General features: G+C 36.5%; 1 protein-coding gene across 1 annotated transcript in view; it reads right to left on the bottom strand.

Moving 5' to 3' along the window:
* Nucleotides 1-19,761, bottom strand: part of ANO3 (anoctamin 3) — a 227,108-nt gene that overhangs the window by 83,426 nt on the left and 123,921 nt on the right. The window contains exons 6-7 of the mRNA XM_084629858.1: nucleotides 13,485-13,585; nucleotides 5,722-5,766 (exon numbers count right to left, since the gene is read on the bottom strand). Of these exons, the coding sequence (XP_084485984.1) occupies nucleotides 5,722-5,766; nucleotides 13,485-13,585 (146 nt within the window). The remainder of the gene's footprint in view (nucleotides 1-5,721; nucleotides 5,767-13,484; nucleotides 13,586-19,761) is intronic.

Genomic DNA, 19,761 nt, shown 5'->3' on the forward strand with positions numbered 1-19,761 from the left:
TCTTACTGGGCAACCAAGTGCCATTATCTAACCTGAGTTTGGTAGATATGTGGGTTGCATGAAGGCTCTTATGGGCTGACCTTAAAAAGTCTTCCTTGTGTGAGTAGTGATTACTCTCCCAATAAGTTTTCTTTTAAGTCAAGTCAGGCTAAGGGTTTGCAGTATCCAGCTGAACAGGGCAACGACAACAGTTATTATGTTCAAAATTGGCTCTACAATGCATTTATCAACATTAGACCTGCAAAGGATGTTATAGAGATTCAAAGTAAATAGGCTCAAAGAAAACCCAGGTCTCGGTTTATATGTTAATTTTTATGGGGCTTGTGGAGAAACTCTCATAACAAAAAATAAACAGATAAACATATAGTTTATTCTGTAGTTAGATATTGCAATAAATAAACCAAACGAATGGAAACAAATCATAAAGTTATACATGCTTATATCATAACCAGGAACAGCTTTTATGACCCACAAATGGTTTAATACTCCAAAATTCAGATGTTGTTGAACATAAAAAACTGCATGTTACCATACTCATACACAATGGAACAACATCAAAAATATGACTTAAGTACATGAAGCACCAGAATACCCAGGTACTGCAACTCACATGTAAGCTAGGTCATTTTCAATTCTGCAGACTTCTGATGAAGGAAGGTTGGAATGTATCCTCTCTAATACTTAGAAGTAAAAACTAGAGCTGAGCAAATAATGTATTTTTGTTCAGGGGGCAAATCAGATTCATTTGAAACTTTTTCCCTGTTTGGTTTCATTTTCAAGTGTTTTAACCCTGTCCTTTTAATACATCTACTTAAATTTAAAAATGAAATATAGTTTTGAAACAAAAAGTTAAATAATTTCATTTTCAAAATGTTGAAACAAACATTTCCAATGATTTTCTTCAGCCAGAACAATTCACCAAATTGGACTTGTGTCATAAACATACTGCTAAGGGTAGCATAAAATCCCTCCTGAGCAGCTGTACAGAATCTTTACCTGTAAGGGGTTAAGAAGCTCAAATAACTTGGTTGGCACCTGACCAAAATGACCAATAAAGAAAGAAGATACTTTCAAATCTGGGGTGGGGGGAGATTTTGTTTGTGTTTTCTTTGTTTTGTTCCCTCTCTGGACTGAGAGAGAGTGACCAGGCAGGTAAAACATCTCTTGTAAACATACCTGAAATGAACATACCATAAATGAAATGTTTAAAATTACAGAAATTGTAAGTAACGGCAAGGAAATGCGTTAGATTATCTTTTGTTTTAGCTTGTGAATTTTCCCTATGCTAAGGGGTAATTTCATTCCTGTTTTGTAACTGGGAAGCAGAGTCAAAGGGTAATCCTCTGTGTTTTAAATCTTTTTATTTACCCTGTAAAGTTACCTTCCATCCTGATTTTGCAGGTATGATTCTTTTACTTTTTTTTTATAATGAAGTTCTTCCTTTAAGAACCTGATTGATTTTAGTGTCCTAAAGATAAAGGGTATGGTCTGTACTTAAAGGCAATTGGCTGGTATATTATTCTCAAGCCTCCCCAGGAAAGGGGGTGAAAGGGCTTGGGGGATATTTTAGGGGGGGAGGGCTCCAAGTGACCCTTCCCTCAATTTTTGTTTAAATCACTTGGTGGTGGCAGCAATACCATCCAAGGACAAGGAAGGGAATTTGCACTTTGGGGAAGTTTCTAATCTAAGATGGTAGAAATAAGCTTGGGGGTCTTTCATGCCAGTCCCTACATCTGTACCCCAGAGGTCAGAATAGGGAGGGAACCCTGACAACTTGAATTCACAATTAGTTTATATAGACCCTAAACTGAATTTTTTCAGAAAATGAACTATTCATCTGCAAAATTTTGCCCAGCTCTAGTAAAAATTTCCATTAGAGATGGCAATTGTGTTATTATAATTGCCCAGATTTTGTGGGCCTAAACCAGAATTAAAATATTATGTAAACATTTTTCTGTGTGTATAGAATAATTTATTTTGGTGTTTTCCTCAATATCAGTCTTAAAAGAAAAAAGAAAAAAAAATTAGTCTGTCTGAAGAATCAGAGACAAAAGGCAAACAAAAATCTTTTAGGTCATCTAGTCTGAAGTCTGGGAGAATTCAGACAATTTCTGATATGTGTTTTCTTTATCTGATATGTTGCAACATATTTACCTTTAGACTTTTAAAGTATGAATTATTTACCCTTATAGAGTATGATCTTGCTGTTCCTGTAGAATGTGGAGATATAAGTGACAGTACAAGGACATCATGATCAGGTACATATTCCACTAATCGAGTGATTTAATAAATGAGCTGGTAAAAACACAGATATTTGATCCCATAGACAACAGAGCTCTGATCCTGTAAGCATTTCATTGACTTCAATGGAAGTCCCATTCATGGAGAACTTGCAGGACTGGACTCTGTAACAGCTCTGAATTCATCACATTCTTTACTTACAAATACACATATTCCTAAGTAAGAATGGTTATCTATCTGTAAGCTCTGGACTAGATCCTTAGCTGGTGTTAACAGGCATAGTTCTATTAAACGTAATGGAATTATGGCAGTTTACACCAGCTTAAGATCTGGTGTCATAACCGCAATCCAACTCCCATTGAAGTCTGTGGAAAGACTCCAATTGATTTCTATGAAAACTGGATCAGGCCCTAAAGTCACATACTACAAAGAGATGTATAAAATATTGGGGTTCACTAACTAACAAATGCATTTTTAAAGCTAGAATTAATGACATTTTCTGAAAGGGGAGAGCCTTATATTTCACCACAAAAAATTAATTAAAAAACACACTCCCGTTTCCATTGCTCTACTCCAAGAGCTGAAACTGACATTTTTGCCATTGTGCTGCAAGAAATATCAGTATTTCACCTTGGATAAAGACTGTGAAGTAAAATTACCCATTTTGCATACTTTTAATATGCCAAATTTGAAGTAAATTTGGGGTGACAAAAATGAAGAGTGTGCATGCACAGAACTTTTCTAAACAACAGGTCCAATTCTGCAGTGATTATGATTATATATACAGGACTGAATAAGTGTGGAACATCTACAGAATTAGTCCTAATACATTAATATCATCATGAATTTTTAAAATATCTGACACTGGGGCATTAAAAATCAAATCCTGCCTGTGCAGATACATCTGAGGTTAGAATTTGTCCCCAATATGCAAAACAGTCTAGTAAACTATAATCTTTTATTTAAAAATGAAGTAGGAGTGATAAGAAATATTCATTTTAATTTAGTTCTTTATTCTAGTTCTTGTGCACTCTACTTTAATAAAACAGTCATTCCTATGACCTATGTTTATGTTCATAGGTCACAGTTTGCCAATTTATAAATTTATTATGGTAATACGGACAGTGATGCACACATACTGAAAAAAATTATAACAATGTGATTTATTTTTCAAATTTTGTGTTGTGTGCATTTTTAGGGTTAGTTTTCTTATTTAGATTTGGACTTTTCAACAGTAAGAGTGAACATGCAATTCTTTTAAAAACGTGTTTACTCTTTTAAAATGTTGGAATAAAAAAAAGCAGCAAAATATTTAACTTCCCTCTCTCGTTTTTTTTTAATTTCTCACAAAACAAATTTCATAGAAAAATGTAAGTGTGTTTGTCTCTAATATTAAAGTTTTCCTAGACTTCAAGGTCAGAAGGTGCCATCATGATCATCTAGTCTGACTGCTTGCACATTGCAGATCACAGAACCTCAGCCACCAGTTCCTGTAATTTACCCATAAATTTAGCCATGCTGGGTGACTTACTAAAGTCCTCAAATCTTGATTTAAAGACTTCAAGTTACAGAGAATGAACCATTTACTCTAGTTCAAACCAGCAAGTGACTGTCTTGCTCGATGCTGTGAAATAGGCAAAACAAATAAAAAAATACCAACAACCAGGGTCTCTGCCAATATGACCTGGGGGAAAATTCCTTCCTGAATGCAAATATGGCAATATTGTTTGTTACTCTACTCTTAGAAATCGGGTTGATTTCAACTGCATATTCTAGATACCTGTGTTACTAAATAGGATCATAAATCCACCTAACGTTCAAGTTTTTATTACACCGAGAAATCCCCAGAAGAATTCAGTATGGAACTACGTTTGTAAGTTTGTTTTATGGCATAGCCCTGTTACATTTGCCTTAATATTACAAAAATGTAAGTGGTTTGCTTTGAATTGTACATTAAAATAAAGCAAGCACATGCATGACAGGGAAGAGGAGAAAAGCAGTTGTAAATTTATGTTATAAATTATTTTTGTCTAATATTACTATTGAAATATGTGGATTTCTGAACCAAATTTTGCAATTCAGTGATATTTTGTAATTTTTTATTTTTGTTAACTGGTCGTCTTGCACAACCAACAACATATTATCTGAATACTGCACAGTAAATAGTGAACTCTGGCAGGATTTGCACTCTTGGAGGCTCTATAGTAATAATGATTAATTGTCAAGCAAATGTAGATATTTGGCTCAAATATGCTTAGCAGAATTCCATTATTATTTTTTTATAATTTCAATGGATATCAGTGTTTATTTTTAAGCATTTTTTTTAATTTTATCAATTTAAATTTTCACAGTAGTGCAAAGTTATGGGTTTTAAGCATCTAAATTTTTTTATCCATTTAATTTTCACAGTTGCAGGAAATTATGGGGAATTAGAAAATGTTTTTAATGATAGTAGATGTTGAGATTCAAAAAGTTAGAGCTTTATAACAGTTACAATACAAATTGTCAACATCACATATAAAAACATACCAAATAAAACCTTAAATCAAATTTCAATAATTTCTTAAGCTGCATTTTTCTTACTTTGTCTCTCTGCAGATTTTGATCATACTCGATGGAAATATTTTTGTTGGTGTGTGTGTGTGTGTATATGGATGAACTAGATGTTTATCGACATTTACTGATACAAATCTAATCCTTCCAAGCTTACTCATAAGCATTAGGACAGACATTTTTGGTATGGAAATTAGTCTAGAAATCCCATAAGCTTGTTCCAATTGTCACTTACATTTTGGAACAGAGCAATAGGTCTCACCAGCTCTTGAGGCGACCGTTTCTACAAGTGAGTGCTTCTCTATGGAAAATTAATATCCCATAATGCTAGAACGGAGCGTATGTTGGAAATATAGTAGAACCTTGCTAACTCACACAATGAGTCAAAGAACCTTTATTATTTATTTATTTATTTATTATTGCTAGCCATCAAATATATGAAACAAAAGCTCATGGATACTGCATCACAAAGTGTACTTTTAAATTTAGGTCTTTACTCACAGGCATAAAGTGAACCTTGTGTGTATTTGCATGCTCACATTCCTAGTTCAACAACTGGAGTTTAGTTTTGATTAGTACAAGACCTAATTTGCTAGTAAAAAGTATATTTTTTAAAGCAACAATGAAATCTTAGTAACCAGAGGCCTCACTACAATGCTGTCTTTGATATTAAATTTCTGCTCATAGGCTGAATGAGACCATTGTTTTGGTATGAGAAGTATTTCACTTGCAAAGTGAGAACTGGCAAAGCTGTACTGTACTGCATCATGTAACAGTTGACTATTTTAGGACATTATCTGTGTTAATACAATTTTGAGTTTCCATTAATCAAATCTCATGGTTTTAGTTCCTTTGGATAAATTTACAACTGCTAATGTTTAGCAGGTGACTATACGCAAGATTAGAAGCTATGCATCACCCACCAACCTGCCCATGGTTTTGCTCCTCCAGTCAGTGTAATAACATTTTTTCCTGAAAGAATAGCAGAAGTCATCTGAGAACAATCAAGTAAGAGACAGTTGACAAGGGCTCCCACATTATAGAAGAACACATACCATGCACATTTACATGCTAAAGAGTGAAAACCATCCTTAAATTGAAATACAGTAATTCGTTAAGAATATTCTGATCCATGTGTCTGCTGGAATTTGAAATGGTACATATCATGACTCATGACAAAATTAATCTAAATTTTGATATGACTGATCTATATAGGCTGGGCATGTCCGACTATTGAATTCACTGAATTCTCAATAAAGATAATACAAGTTTTGTCCAAAAAACTATTAATTTTTTTAATATTACAGGACTCATTTTCAAAATTAGCAGTTGCTTTAGTTCTGCATTAAAGGCTATATATGCTGTCTTAATCTGTACATGCGACTCTCATCAACATCCATTACCATTTTGCATACAAATCAAGAGTAGTATATGGACCCAAGATTCATGAAGCAGTAACTGGAACAAATTGTTTTTATATTTCAGTTCTCTTCTCTCTTCTTTTCCCTGGGTACAGTAACTTCTGAGGGAAAAAGTCATGTAATTTCCTATGAAATCTTCACAGAGAACAGTTATTCTTGAAACACAACACACATACAGATTTGAGGCAAAATTTTTTTTTCACTTCCCAGTACTGCTCTACTTGTCTCCTCCCTCTATATCAAGCGACCTTTCAATTTTGCAAGTGACTTAGGCCCTGATCTTGCACTCTCATCTAGGTGAGTGTATGCTTATGTCAGCACAGAGACCCACTGAAGACACAGAGTACTGTCTGCATGGATCAGTTTGCTGGATCATGGCCTTACATGGTATATACTAGTCCCCAAAGGATATAAGTTGCCTAGACCCTTTATGCTACTGTGTATTAAGATAAGAGTAAAGCAATGTTTTTGAGTATCAGTACTTAAAATAAACGGTTAAATTCTTTTCAGCCAATTTTCAAGAAGTATTTTCCCATCTCGCACAGGAATATAATTAAACATAAAAAATATTTCAGTTCTGGATGTTAAACAATGAGATCCTCATCAGATGGTAACTTCACAACTTAGAATACTTCTTAGGCACTTGGCAACCTGATTTGTGATGTTCCTAAACAGAGATGTAAAGGGAGCACAGAAACCACAGAAGTTAACAAGGATTTTTTTGATATTATACTTATGAAACATGACTTCTTTCGTTACCTTTAATTACCCTTAACTGTTCCACTCAGAAGGAGTCCAGCTGAGCTACAGACATAGGTCATTTACTCATTATACTTATTGCAATTTCTGTTTTACAGAATTCAGAGTAGCAGCTGTGTTAGTCTGTATTTGCAAAAAGAAAAGGAGTACTTGTGGCACCTTAGAGACTAACAAATTTATTTGAGCATAAGCTACAGCTCACTTCATCGGATGCATTCAGTGGAAAATACAGTGGGGAGATTTATATACACAGAGAACATGAAACAATGGGTGTTACCATATACACTGTAAAGAGAGTGAACACTTAAGGTGAGCTATTACCAGCAGGAGAGCGGGGGGAGCTTTTTGTAGTGATAATCAAGGTGGGCCATTTCACATACCAATGATATATGCCATCATGTGGCCAGCAATGCCCTTCTGCCATGTACATTGGTCAAACTGGACAGTCTCTACGTAAAAGAATAAATGGACACAAATCAGACATCAAGAATTATAACATTCAAAAACCAGTTGGAGAACACTTCAATCTCTCTGGTCACTCGATTACAGACCTAAAAGTGGCAATTTCTCAACAAAAAACCTTCAAAAACAGACTCCAACGAGAGACTACTGAATTGGAATTAATTTGCAAACTGGATACAATTAACTTAGGCTTGAATAGAGACTGGGAGTGGATGGGTCATTACACAAAGTAAAACTATTTCCCCATGTTTATGCCCCACCCCCCACTGTTCCTCAGACGTTCTTGTCAACTGCTGGAAATGGCCCACCTTGATTATCACTACAAAAAGCTACCCCCGCCCCCCAGCTCTCCTGCTGGTAATAGCTCACCTTAAGTGATCAGGTTTCAGAGTAACAGCCGTGTTAGTCTGTATTCGCAAAAAGAAAAGGAGTACTAGGTTAGTCTCTAAGGTATCACAAGTACTCCTTTTCTTCTTAAGTGATCACTCTCTTTTCAGTGTGTATGGTAACACCCATTGTTTCATGTTCTCTGTGTATATAAATCTCCCCACTGTATTTTCCACGGAATGCATATGATGAAGTGAGCTGTAGCTCACGAAAGCTTATGCTCAAATAAATTTGTTAGTCTCTAAGGTGCCACAAGTACTCCCTTTCTTTTTGTTTTACAGAAGATATTTGTTGTGCATGCATAAATATCATCTTTTTACTGGAGTTTCAATGTTATATGGCAAAGCTGCTGCCTCTTATACACATCTTTTAAGCAAGCAACATGTTTCTTTTTAATAGAACATTCAGGCATATCTCATTAAAAACATAAGTATAAATAATTCATGATCCCCAATGTAATCATGTGAAAAATATTGAAATGTATGTAAACGACAACAATTATTGCAAGGTATTAAAAAAATCTTATTTACAACTATTCATACATCATTTTTCTTTTTACATTACATACCACACTGAGTCTCAAAGATCAATTATCAGAAAAAGAGCTGGGCAAATAACTGATTTTTTGGTTCACTGGTGGTTCCTTGGCAGGGGTGAAGGGGGGGGGAGAATCAAAAAAACCTTTCACTTCAGGTGGAACGAAAACTGAAATTTTTCAGAATTATCAGCAAATTGAAAAGTTGGGAAAATTTCATGTTGGGTTGAATGAAAGATTTAGCTTGACCCAGCTCTGTGACTATTGAAGTATTTTATATAAAGTGGAACAGCTTCAAAGAGAGAAATTAGGAAAGACCCACCCAGAATATTCCATTCATTTCAACATTTACAAAATGTTTTCTTTTTTCATTCAGACTGAAATAATTGGCTGAAATCAACAAATTTGCTGGTTCAATCAACCTGAATTTGCTGTAGTAGTAATACATATAGTATGCACTGAAGTACGACCTTTTACCAGTAAAGTTAATTTGCAGTTTTGTATTGACTTCACTGAGAACAGGCTCTGGGTCTTTGGGTAGTCCTTTGGGATGGAATCATATACATGATTTTGGTTCTTTCCAGCTACTTTTATGCTATATCTAGGGCCAAATACTTCTCCCCTTTCATGGGTAACTCTGTTGACTTTAGGGTGACCAGATGTTCTGATTTTATAGGGACAGTCCCGATTTTGGGGGCTTTTTCTTATATAGACACATAATACCCCTCACCCTCTGTCCTGATTTTTTTACACTTGCTATCTGGTCACCCTAGTTGATTTCAATGGGATTACTGAAAAGTGTGTATTTAAGACAGAGTTTAGAGACAGGCCGTGAATTCAGATCAAATATTCTCTTTGGGACTATGCCTACTAGTGGTATCATTAAAGAGCAAGATTGTGACCCACCCTTACATTGCTGAGCAGGAGAGTAAGGGGGTGTAACACATGAGGCTTGGTGCATCATGGGTCAAGCACAGTGGGACAAGCAGCCTCTGTGGGGCCACTACTCCCTCTCCCATGCAGATGGAAGGGAGTGGGTGGCTAGGGTTGGGGAATGGGTAGAGCCTTCATTCTCGGTAAGCCAGGGAGGAGGAGGGGAAGGAATCTGCTGCTAGTACAGAGCACACTTTGGGAGAGAACTGTATTATTCAGGTGTACAATAAGGCTTCCTCTCTCCAACAGATGAGAAGTGCAGTGACCTCAGCAACAGAATATAGAATATATTAAACTGCTTAGAAAATGATTAAGTAAAACCTCAGTACAAGTATGCACTTAAAAAATAGCCTATTTAACATATGTGTACTCTGTGTGTGTGTGTGTGTAAGCAGTGGAACTTTGCTTTTTAGAATCTACTTTTCAAATATCTGAAGTGAATGAAATAAAGCAAAGTAATAGCCAAGGAACCAAGAGCCATGAAACAAAAGGAAAGAGAGAGAGGGAGAGAGAGAGAGAGTAGTGGACTTACAATTTTATTAAAAAGTTGCTTTGAATGCCTGCCTAGAAAAACTGCTAATTAGACTCCAATAAAATCGTTAGCATATAAATATTTGTAGGAACTGGACCTTATTTCATAAATTTCTCTCTAAAGTAAGGAAATCAGCTAGATCAAATATCTAAATAATTATTGTACTTTAAGTCTTTCTAATGTTGACAAGATTGGAGAAAAAACAGTATTAGGAAATGGGAAAAAATGATTAAAGTGAAATATACAATTAATGGCCCCAATCCAACAAATATGTTTATGCATATGAGTAACTTTATGCATGTTGGCAGTCCCATTCAAGTCCCATTCATAAGTGCAGGATTAGGCCCAAAATGCATGACCTCACTGACTCCCAAAATATTGCCCTTTTATTTTTTTTAAATCAAAGTGAATTTAACTAGCACCCAAACTGCAGGATTAGTCACGTAGTGGTTTATTTTTATGCTGTATTGCATGCTGTATATAACTCCCATTCTAGCTATCAGAGTTCTGTGCACAATTCAAAGGCAGAGTAGAATGCCATCTATGATTCCTACTATAAAGCACTCATCATCAGTTCCCATGCTCTTCTTTTATTAATTTGTTTTTCATTGAAATAAATAGTTATGAGAAGGCTGGGTTGGTTACAGGACTGTTAATGGGAGCCTTAATTACTGATTCACTGTCACTGATTCACCCTCTTCTGTCACTGATTCACCCTCTTCTGCCTTCGGTTAATGGCTCATTTGCTGACATGGTCAGAGCTGGCAGACAGCTATTCAGTTTTGCTCAAAAAAAAAAAAAAAAAGCCCTGCCTTTTTTTTTGATGGTGGCTGTTCAAATATTTCAGAGTGTTAAGCCTAAATTAGCAATATTACAACTTGGAAAACTTGCACTTTTCATCCTAAAAGTGCTCCAAAGACATCAGCCAATTTGATATCAACGTTCCTGTCAACTAGGAAAAGATATCATCATCTCTTTTTTACAGGGAAATCTTGCTCACAGTTAAGACAATTGACTTCAGTGAGGTCAGAATCTCACCTAATAAAGTCTTGAATAAAAAAAAAATGCATGGACCTGAATTTACATACAAACCTTGGCTTGTACAAGCAAACTGGGTATTTTGCTTCCACAATTTAGTAAAGACTCATGTAGTTTTGCCAATGCAGCAGCAGGAGTCATAAACAGAACGCCAAATTGTAACTCCTCTAATCAGACCACTGGGCTGCATGACTCCCCCATGACAAGACAGACAGGCAGCTGACTAGCTCTAAGAGCCCATATAATTATAAAAGGAGTACTTGTGGCACCTTAGAGACTAACCAATTTATTTGAGCATAAACTTTCGTGAGCTACAGCTCACTTCATCGGATGCATAAAATGGAAAATGCAGTGAGGATGTTTTATATACACAGACCATGAAAAAATGAGTGTTATCACTTCAAAAGGTTTTCTCTCCCCCCACCCCACTTTTGATAAACTCCCATTTTTTCATGGTCTGTGTGTATAAAACATCCTCACTGCATTTTCCACTTTATGCATCCGATGAAGTGAGCTGTAGCTCACGAAAGCTTATGCTCAAATAAATTGGTTAGTCTCTAAGGTGCCACAAGTACTCCTTTTCTTTTTACGAATACAGACTAACACGGCTGCTACTCTGAAACATATAACTATATTTTCACCAAGAGCTTTTTACCTATCTTGCTGGAAGTAAATACCAGTTATCTGGCACAAAGCTGAAACAAGTTGTTGATGAAACTTATAGCCAGCATCTCTTACAAATTAAAGAATATCCAGAACAACCCTATCTTTGTGCAAGAACTAGCTGTGGATGCATCAAGACTAGACACAGGAATAAATTCACATCCTTTAAGCGCCGAAGAACGTCTTAAAAAGACAAATATGGAAATCATGTGTAAGGTTTACAGTGGCTGACTGGGAAATTCAGTGATATTCCCCATCAATCACAAGCTAAGACAGCAACAAATAACCGGCGAACTGTCTAAACAAATTCCAATCTACAGTTAGAATCCCAGGGCAGATGTCCCTCTCACATGATAAAACTTGCTCAAGGGGAGGAAAACTGAGAATCCCCTCACAGAGTTTCTCCTTGATTGTCAGTGATGTGGTTGCTCCCCAAAAATAGACTGCTGAACCCACCCCCAAGCCCTGTGGAACTCAGAGGATCATTTGGAGACCAGGGCTATTTGTGTAGAGGTCTCATGCTTCTGCACTAATTCCAAAACAGTTGTGCTACCCCAGCACAGACGGCTCATGTCTCCTGGTAAATAGCCCATTTTGTTTAGTGGTTTAAAATGTCAAGAAAGAAAGAGTTCATTTGGGTCCTGAAATTTAGGGAAAAAATTAATATTTAAAATGTTAACAATGAATCATTCAAGCAAGAGAGAAGCACACACGGCAATATCAAAAAATCTTCCTTAAATCACATGGTAAATGATTATTACTCAAGTTGTTCACTATGGAAAGGAATTTGGGAAATGATTCAGTCAAAGAGTTTAAATTTTATAATGCTTTGGTTTAATGTAGGGATGGGTACTCAAATCTATTTTCAGTTGAAGACAGGCAGGCTGCCTGTGAGTTTCTGGGTGAATTCTAAGCTTAGGACCTATTTACATGAAGGATTATCTCTCTCTCCCCATGCCATACTGTCATAGTTGAAATCAGCAGAGGCACTTGAGTGAGAGCCCCACTGATATAAGTGAGAAGGAGCTGCTGCAAGGGCATCAGTGAGGCATTCTCTCACTTTGGAATTTGATTGCTGCCTTGGCCTGATGTATCCCAAATCCAGTGAGTTTCAGCACACACTACAAGGCTCATCTTTCCCTGCCACAGGCATTTAAAAATGATGGGAAATTATAAGCATGGGGAATTGTTGCACGGATGGGGGAATTGAATATTACATCTACAGGTTTCCTGGAGATAGGTTATTTTTAATTGTATTTCTGTATTTACTACAAGAATACATTTGTGTTGTAATTTTTAAGTTGAAAGGTGTTTAGAGTTTATGGACAGGCTGCTTTTTAGCATTTGTATAGATCTAAATAAATAAGGAAACTGAAGATCATCAATCTGGAAACTGCAAGTGAAGAGAATTCCAGGAAAACAGGTCTGTGGCTTTCTCCAGAATGTCAGGGTTTTATCTCTGAAAGAATTAATATTAGTTGTCTCTGTAACTTCCCTTGCCTTTGGATACAATTCCAGTCAAGGTCTGGCTGTGATCCATCATTCAGAAGAAGATTCTGTGCTCCTAAGCCTAAAACCACAAACCACAGATCTTTTGAGACCATGAAAAGGATCTCCAGAAAAGGTCTTGCAAAATGTGTGTGATTTGCTTTGAGCAGTAGGGTTTTCTGGGGTATGTGAGTTTGTTAAGAAAATAAGCTTTCGATACAGTTATTGTAGGCAAATGTGAAAAATACAGTGGCCTCTATCATTAGTCATGTTTTTACCCCCAAAATTGGCCTTAAAAATTGTTGTTTTTGAAGACATCAGAAGAGAGGAATTTAGTTATAATGAAGTAGGAGGATTGTTTTGTTCAGTCTGAACAATAGGAGGGGACGCAATGTTACCTTAATAAATGATTAGAAACAGTTAAATATAAAGCATAAAAATTGAAGTATTAAAAATAAAATAACCACAATACCTGAAAGGCATCCTGATGTTCATTCTTTCTGCATATTTGCACAGCGTATCCCAGGGACAGTGAATTTTAACAAACATTATGTCGTTGCTCGTAATAGCTGGCTGTAATGGGTGATAAAATAAATATATATTAACAGTTGAGTACAATGTGGCAGTTTGGTTTCTGAAAACATGCCTATGGGCCAGCTTCTGCTCTCAGGGGTGTGCACTTTGTTCCCGGTGAAGTCTATGGCATCATCTAGAGTCCTAAGTAAAGAATAGTACATGATAATATGTGCAATGAGATACGGAGATGAGAACAATCAAAGACATCTTCCAGTCTATTCCACTGACCATACAGGACTGCTATTTTCTAGTGTTTTATATTTATAGTTTTACTATGAATGTCTTTAAAGATAGGGCTTCCACCACTGTCTTTGGAACACTATTCCACAGAACTATATACACTGATTTTTTTTTAAAAAAAATCCATCCTTACACTCTTCTACCATTCTTGGGGTGAAATTCTGATCACAATGAAGTCAATAGGAGCTTTGCCATTGAATTCAATGGAGTCAAGATTACATCCTCGGTGCTACTCTTTACATTTATTATAAATGATAATCAACAAGTAAGCAATATGTTAAAATAGAAATTTCAAAAGCCAAACTTTACATGAAATGCTGTGTGAAATATTCATTACATAATTAAACACAAACACACTATTTTTGAGTCTGCAGAGCCCCCAGAAACATGTAGTGTTTTAGTATGAAAGTTTTCATGTGTAAAGTGTTCTTCAAAGTAGAGCATGCTTTTTTTTACATTATCTTGTTATGCACGGTCATTGAGAGACAACTTCTTTCTTTTTGCGGATACAGACTAACACGGCTGCTACTCTGAAACTTCATTTAAAGTGCATTTCAAATTTCATTTTCAAAATGGCAATATAGTGGTAGCTGAAGGACTGAAGTCACCTTGCTTCTTTTCTGAATCAGATTGGCTGAGCCTACTCCATGAGCTCAGTAGGATCAACAGAAGTCATTGTGATTAATTTTCCTAGAGGAAGTGACTCAGTTTTATTAACTGTTTCTGAGCCAGGCAGAAGAAAGTTAGTGTAACTTATTTTTCCAAAGGACTTAACCCTTAGTTAAGTTAAACCTAGTAACTATTCATAAGGGACTTTAGGACAGGGCTCTATTCCAGATCTCTGGGATCCAACAGCAACCGGAGGTAGTTTTTCGCAGCTTTCTGCCAGAGTGAGTAAATGAAATATTTAAATCCTCCCCGCAAAGACCATTGTGGATTGGCATTACAGAGGCTATGATGGATGCCTCCCACTTGAAGACACCAGTGGGGAGAATGGATCTACTATCTGCCCATGGATGGTGTCAGCAGGCCGTAGGTCCTTCTCCTCAAGATGATAAGCCTAAGTAGGGGAGAAGGGTGTGATAACAAGGATAGAGTCTGTTAAAGGAGTTCAGGAGAGCTGGCAATTTCTCAAAAGCCAATATTAAATACACAACTACAAACTATTCTGATGCAAAGAAAAGATAGGAAGAATAGTAAGAGGCCAGCATGGCTCCATCAAGAGTGCTTTAATGATCGGAAAATCAAAAAGGAATCCTACAAAAAATGGAAACTGACAAATTGCTAAAGAGAAATATGAAATATACAAGCTTGTAGGGACAAAATCAGAAAGAGTAAGGTGAAAATGAGTTATAGCAATGGATATAAAAGGCAATAAGAGGTTGGTCTTTAAATACATTAGGAGCAAGAGAAAGCTGAAGGAAATTGTAGGTCTTCTACTTAGCAGGGAAGGAGAGCTCATAACATCAAGAAGGTGGAGGTGCTTAACACCTATTTTGTTTCAGTCTTCAGTAAAAAAAGGTTAATGGTGACCATACTCAATGCAATTAATATTAACAAGGGGAATGGAATGCAAACCAAAATAGGGAAAGAATAGGTTAAAGAATATTTAGATAAGCTAGATCTATTCAACTTGGCAGGGCCTGATGAAATTTATGCTAAGGTACTTAAATAGAAGTCGCTGAAGCAATCTCAGAACTGTTAGCAATTATCTTCAAGAAATGATGGAAGATGGGTGAGGTCCCACAGGACTGGAGAAGGGCAAATGTAGGACCAATCTTTAAAAAGGGGAACAAAGAGGACTTAGGAATTAGTCAGACTAACTTCAATATCTGAAAATATACTGGAGCAAATCATCAATGTGAAAGGACCTAGAGCATAATAAAGTTATAAGACATAGCCCGTATGAATTTGTCAAGAAGCCAATATGGATTTGTCATGCTAACCCAACCGAATTTTCTTCTTTGATAGGGTCAGTGGCCTAGTGGATGGAGGAAGCAGTAAATGTGACATATGTTGATTTTAGTAAAGCTTTTGATACAGACCTACATAATATTATCATAAGCAAATTGAGGAAATGTAGTCTAGATGAAATTCTACAAGGGAGGTGCAGAAGTGGTTGAAAGACCATACACACAATCAGTGGTTCACTGTCAAACTGGGAGGTCTTATCTAGTGTGGTCCCACAAGGGTCAGTCCTGGGTGTGGTGCTATTAAATATTTTCATTAATGACTTGGATAATGGAGTGGAGAGCTTGATTTATAAAATCTGCAAGATGGGAGGGGTTGCAAGCACTTTGGAGGAGAAGATTAGAAATGACTCACAAATTGGAGAGTTGGTTTGAAATCAACAAGATGAAATTCAATAAAGTACAAAGTACTTCACTTTAGGAAGGGAAAAAAAATCAAATGTACAACTAGAAAATGGAGAATAACTGGCCAGGTGGTGGTACTGCTGAAAATGATCTGGGCATTATAGTGGATCACAAATTGAATGAGAGTCAACAATGTGATGCGGTTGTGAAAAAGGCTCATTAACTCCTGGAGTGCATTAATGTGCGTGCTGTACATAGTACATGGGAGCTAACTGTCCCACTCTAGAGGGCACTGATGAGGCCTCAGCTGGAGCACTGTGACCAATTCTGGGTACCACCCTTTCTCCAATTGTCTACATCCTTGCTAGAGTCCAGAAGAGAACAACAAAAATGATGAAAGGTTTAGAAAACCTGACCTTTGAGGAAAGGTTACAAAACTGGGCATATTTGGTTTGGAGAAAAGCAGACAGAAGTGGGGGCATGATGATAGTGTTCAAATATGTTACGGGTTGTTATAAAGAGGATGGGGATCGGTTGTTCTCCGTGTCCATTGATGGTAGGACAGGAAATAATGGGCTTAATCTGCAGCAAGGGAGACTTAGAGTAGATATTAGGAAAAGCTTTCTAATTATAATGGTTGTTAAGCCCTGGAGTAGTCTTCCAAGGGAGGTTGGAAATCCTGGTCATTGGAAGTTTTTAAGAACAGGTTGGACAAACACCTGTCAAAGATGGCCTAAGTTTACTTGGTCCTGCTTTGGCTCAGAAGCCTGGACTCTATGACTTTGAGGTCTTTTCTATCACTACATTTCTATTATCTTATTATTACTGCTTTCTACATTGCTCCTAACTGGTCAATTTTTCAATTTCAGATTGTTTTTCTCCAGATGTATTCACTTGCAATTTTATAGGTCAAGCATTTTGGCGGAGTTGAGTCTTTTCTACCAAGAAATGTACCTTCCAAGGTCCATTTTAAAACATTTTGGGGGAGATTTTCAAAGGTCCAACAGGCATTTAGATGCCTAACTCTCCTTAAAAGTCAATAGCAGATGGGCACCTCATTCCACAGTCTTTGAATTTTTATTTTATTTTAAAATTAATATTTTATAAACAAAAATGTTTTTTTTATAAATGTAACAATAAGTTTGGATTCATACGTGATGTTTAATTTTTCTATTTTAGCCCCCACCTACTGTTTAACTCCAGAAAACTTTCCAGCTGGTTGCTGATTACTTTTTAAATCAATGCAATAATTCTGGAGAGAAACTAATATTGAAGGTTTCAGAGTAGCAGCCGTGTTAGTCTGTTTTTGCAAAAAGAAAAGGAGGACTTGTGGCACCTTAGAGACTAACAAATTTATTTGAGCATAAGCTTTCGTGAGCTACAGCTCACTTGCATCCGATGAAGTGAGCTGTAGCTCACGAAAGCTTATGCTCAAATAAATTTGTTAGTCCCTAAGGTGCCACAAGTCCTCCTTTTCTTTTTACTAATATTAAAGTAATTGGCAACGTAGCAGGTGGGAAATCATTTACAGTATACATTTTTATTATTGTTTTTTCTGTTAGCAATCTCCTTTGTTTTAATACCTGTCTTTCATCTTTCTTCTCCTCTCAGACCTCTTTACAAAGTTTTAACTGTGAGAGCAGGAACTGAAAATGGTCTATCACTGCAGAAGTACTCAGAAACAATATGCTGATGATTGGATTTTGAAAGCCTGTTGTTAATACACTCAAAGGACAAAATTAAGCCCCTGTGAAAGCAGGTACAACTCTTTATGAAATTAACAGGAGTTGTACCCATTTATGCCGGTGATTAATTTAACAATGAGACTTTACATAAGGAATGTAAATGTATGTAAATAAACTAATTCACCACATTCACTCTGCTGGACATTTCCTCAGAACTAATTAAAACAGTAAGGGAAAGATGATCATTTTGTGTTAATCTGCATAAATCCACTGAAGTCACCATCTCATTATGCATTAAATCTGGTGTAAAACCTACTGTAGATTTTTGGTAGTGGTTTCTGCCTTGGTTATTTCAGAGTACTGGTCATGAATGGGCATCGGGGGTGGGGGTCTGTCAATCAGGACATGACAATGATTTGTTATGGTGTATGGATGGATGGGGGATCATTTTTACTACTACCTATTTCATTTTGTTTTCAAGTGAAAGGATTATAAAATCTTATGCTGATTTTAATTTTTTTAACTATACATTTAAGCCCTGATCTTGCACCACTGGAGACAATGGGAGTGAGAGGAAGACCTGAGAATATCTCATGTCTGTGTATATCATGCAAGCAGCAAGAAGGACATTAGAAAGTAATTCCATCAAACCTCCTTCATAGTTAACATGCTTTCTGTCTTTATCCCTCCTCACTTCTTTCCCCTTGTTTTAAACAGGCTTCTCAGTACTAGTACTCCAAGTAAAATTCATCCCAAGACAATCAGGTTGCAGAAGGCTCCTAACACAATGGAAAAATAGAACATCCTCTGTTTGGGAGGAAGATGGCTGTGAAGTTGGCATATAGGGGACTCTCACCCCTCCAGTGCCAGCTCTACAACACTCAGCACAAACAGGGGATCTGGAGAGCCCACGGAGCCCAGTGAATCTGACAAAAAGAGATCACTGCAGGGAGCCGGAACAGTTGATATAAAGGGATTAGTTACAAAGATGCCCCACTCTTTGGCTGTTACTTGGTGATGAATTCCTATCCTGTCTTAGCGTGTTGTGGAAAGGATTGACTTTCATGCACTATGCTGATCGACTGCTTCCAATTTATAAATATTGGTAGAAGTCACTTATCAGTGGACATGATCCTGCAGTTCTTACTCACTGAAAACTACCAGGCTGAAGCCAAAGAGCATTTTGCCTGAGGATAGACAGTTGGGTCCATGACTATATTTCTTACACATATCTAAAAGGAAATGCTACTTTTATTCTGTAATTCTTGAAGGAATATTAATCATTTCAATCCTTAACCTTCAAGACAGTCAAGGTAGGTGAGGTAATATCTTTTATTGGACCAGCTTCCGTGGTTGGAGGAGACAAGTTTTTAAGCTTATATAGAGCTCTTCTTCAGGTCTAGTTAAGCTTGAAAGCTTGCTTTTTTCATCAAACAATAAAAGATATTACCTTACCCACCTCATCCCTCTAATACCCTGGGACCAACTCATGTGGCTACAACACCACTGCAAACAACCTGTAAAACACAGATAATAGGGAGGAAATGTTATCTACATAACACTGGAAGGGCACAATAATGTATGCTTTTAACTATACTGTCTTTGTGTGGCAGCTTGCAAGGTGTCATATGAAGGGGACTGAAAAAATAAAGTGAATTTAAGAAGAAATACATTACAATTAAAAAGATTTACAGTTTTGTTTTAAGTCCTTTTTCAGACTTATAATGTTGCTTTGCTTGAATTTTTTCTTTCAAAATGACAGTTTTGCATCTGAACTTGTGAAATTTAAACACGTTTTATTAATTTGAATATCAGATAATTCTCTTAAGTTCTAATTTAGAAAGTTTTGATTTTTTGGTTTATTGCTTGTGAATAGGCTTTTGGGGATAATGGTTCTCAAACTGTTTTCAAAATATCAGATTTTTTTTTCTGT

The sequence above is a fragment of the Lepidochelys olivacea genome (genome assembly GCF_965140295.1).
Source record: "Lepidochelys olivacea isolate rLepOli2 genome assembly, chromosome: 6".
Taxonomy (NCBI): Eukaryota; Metazoa; Chordata; order Testudines; family Cheloniidae; genus Lepidochelys; species Lepidochelys olivacea.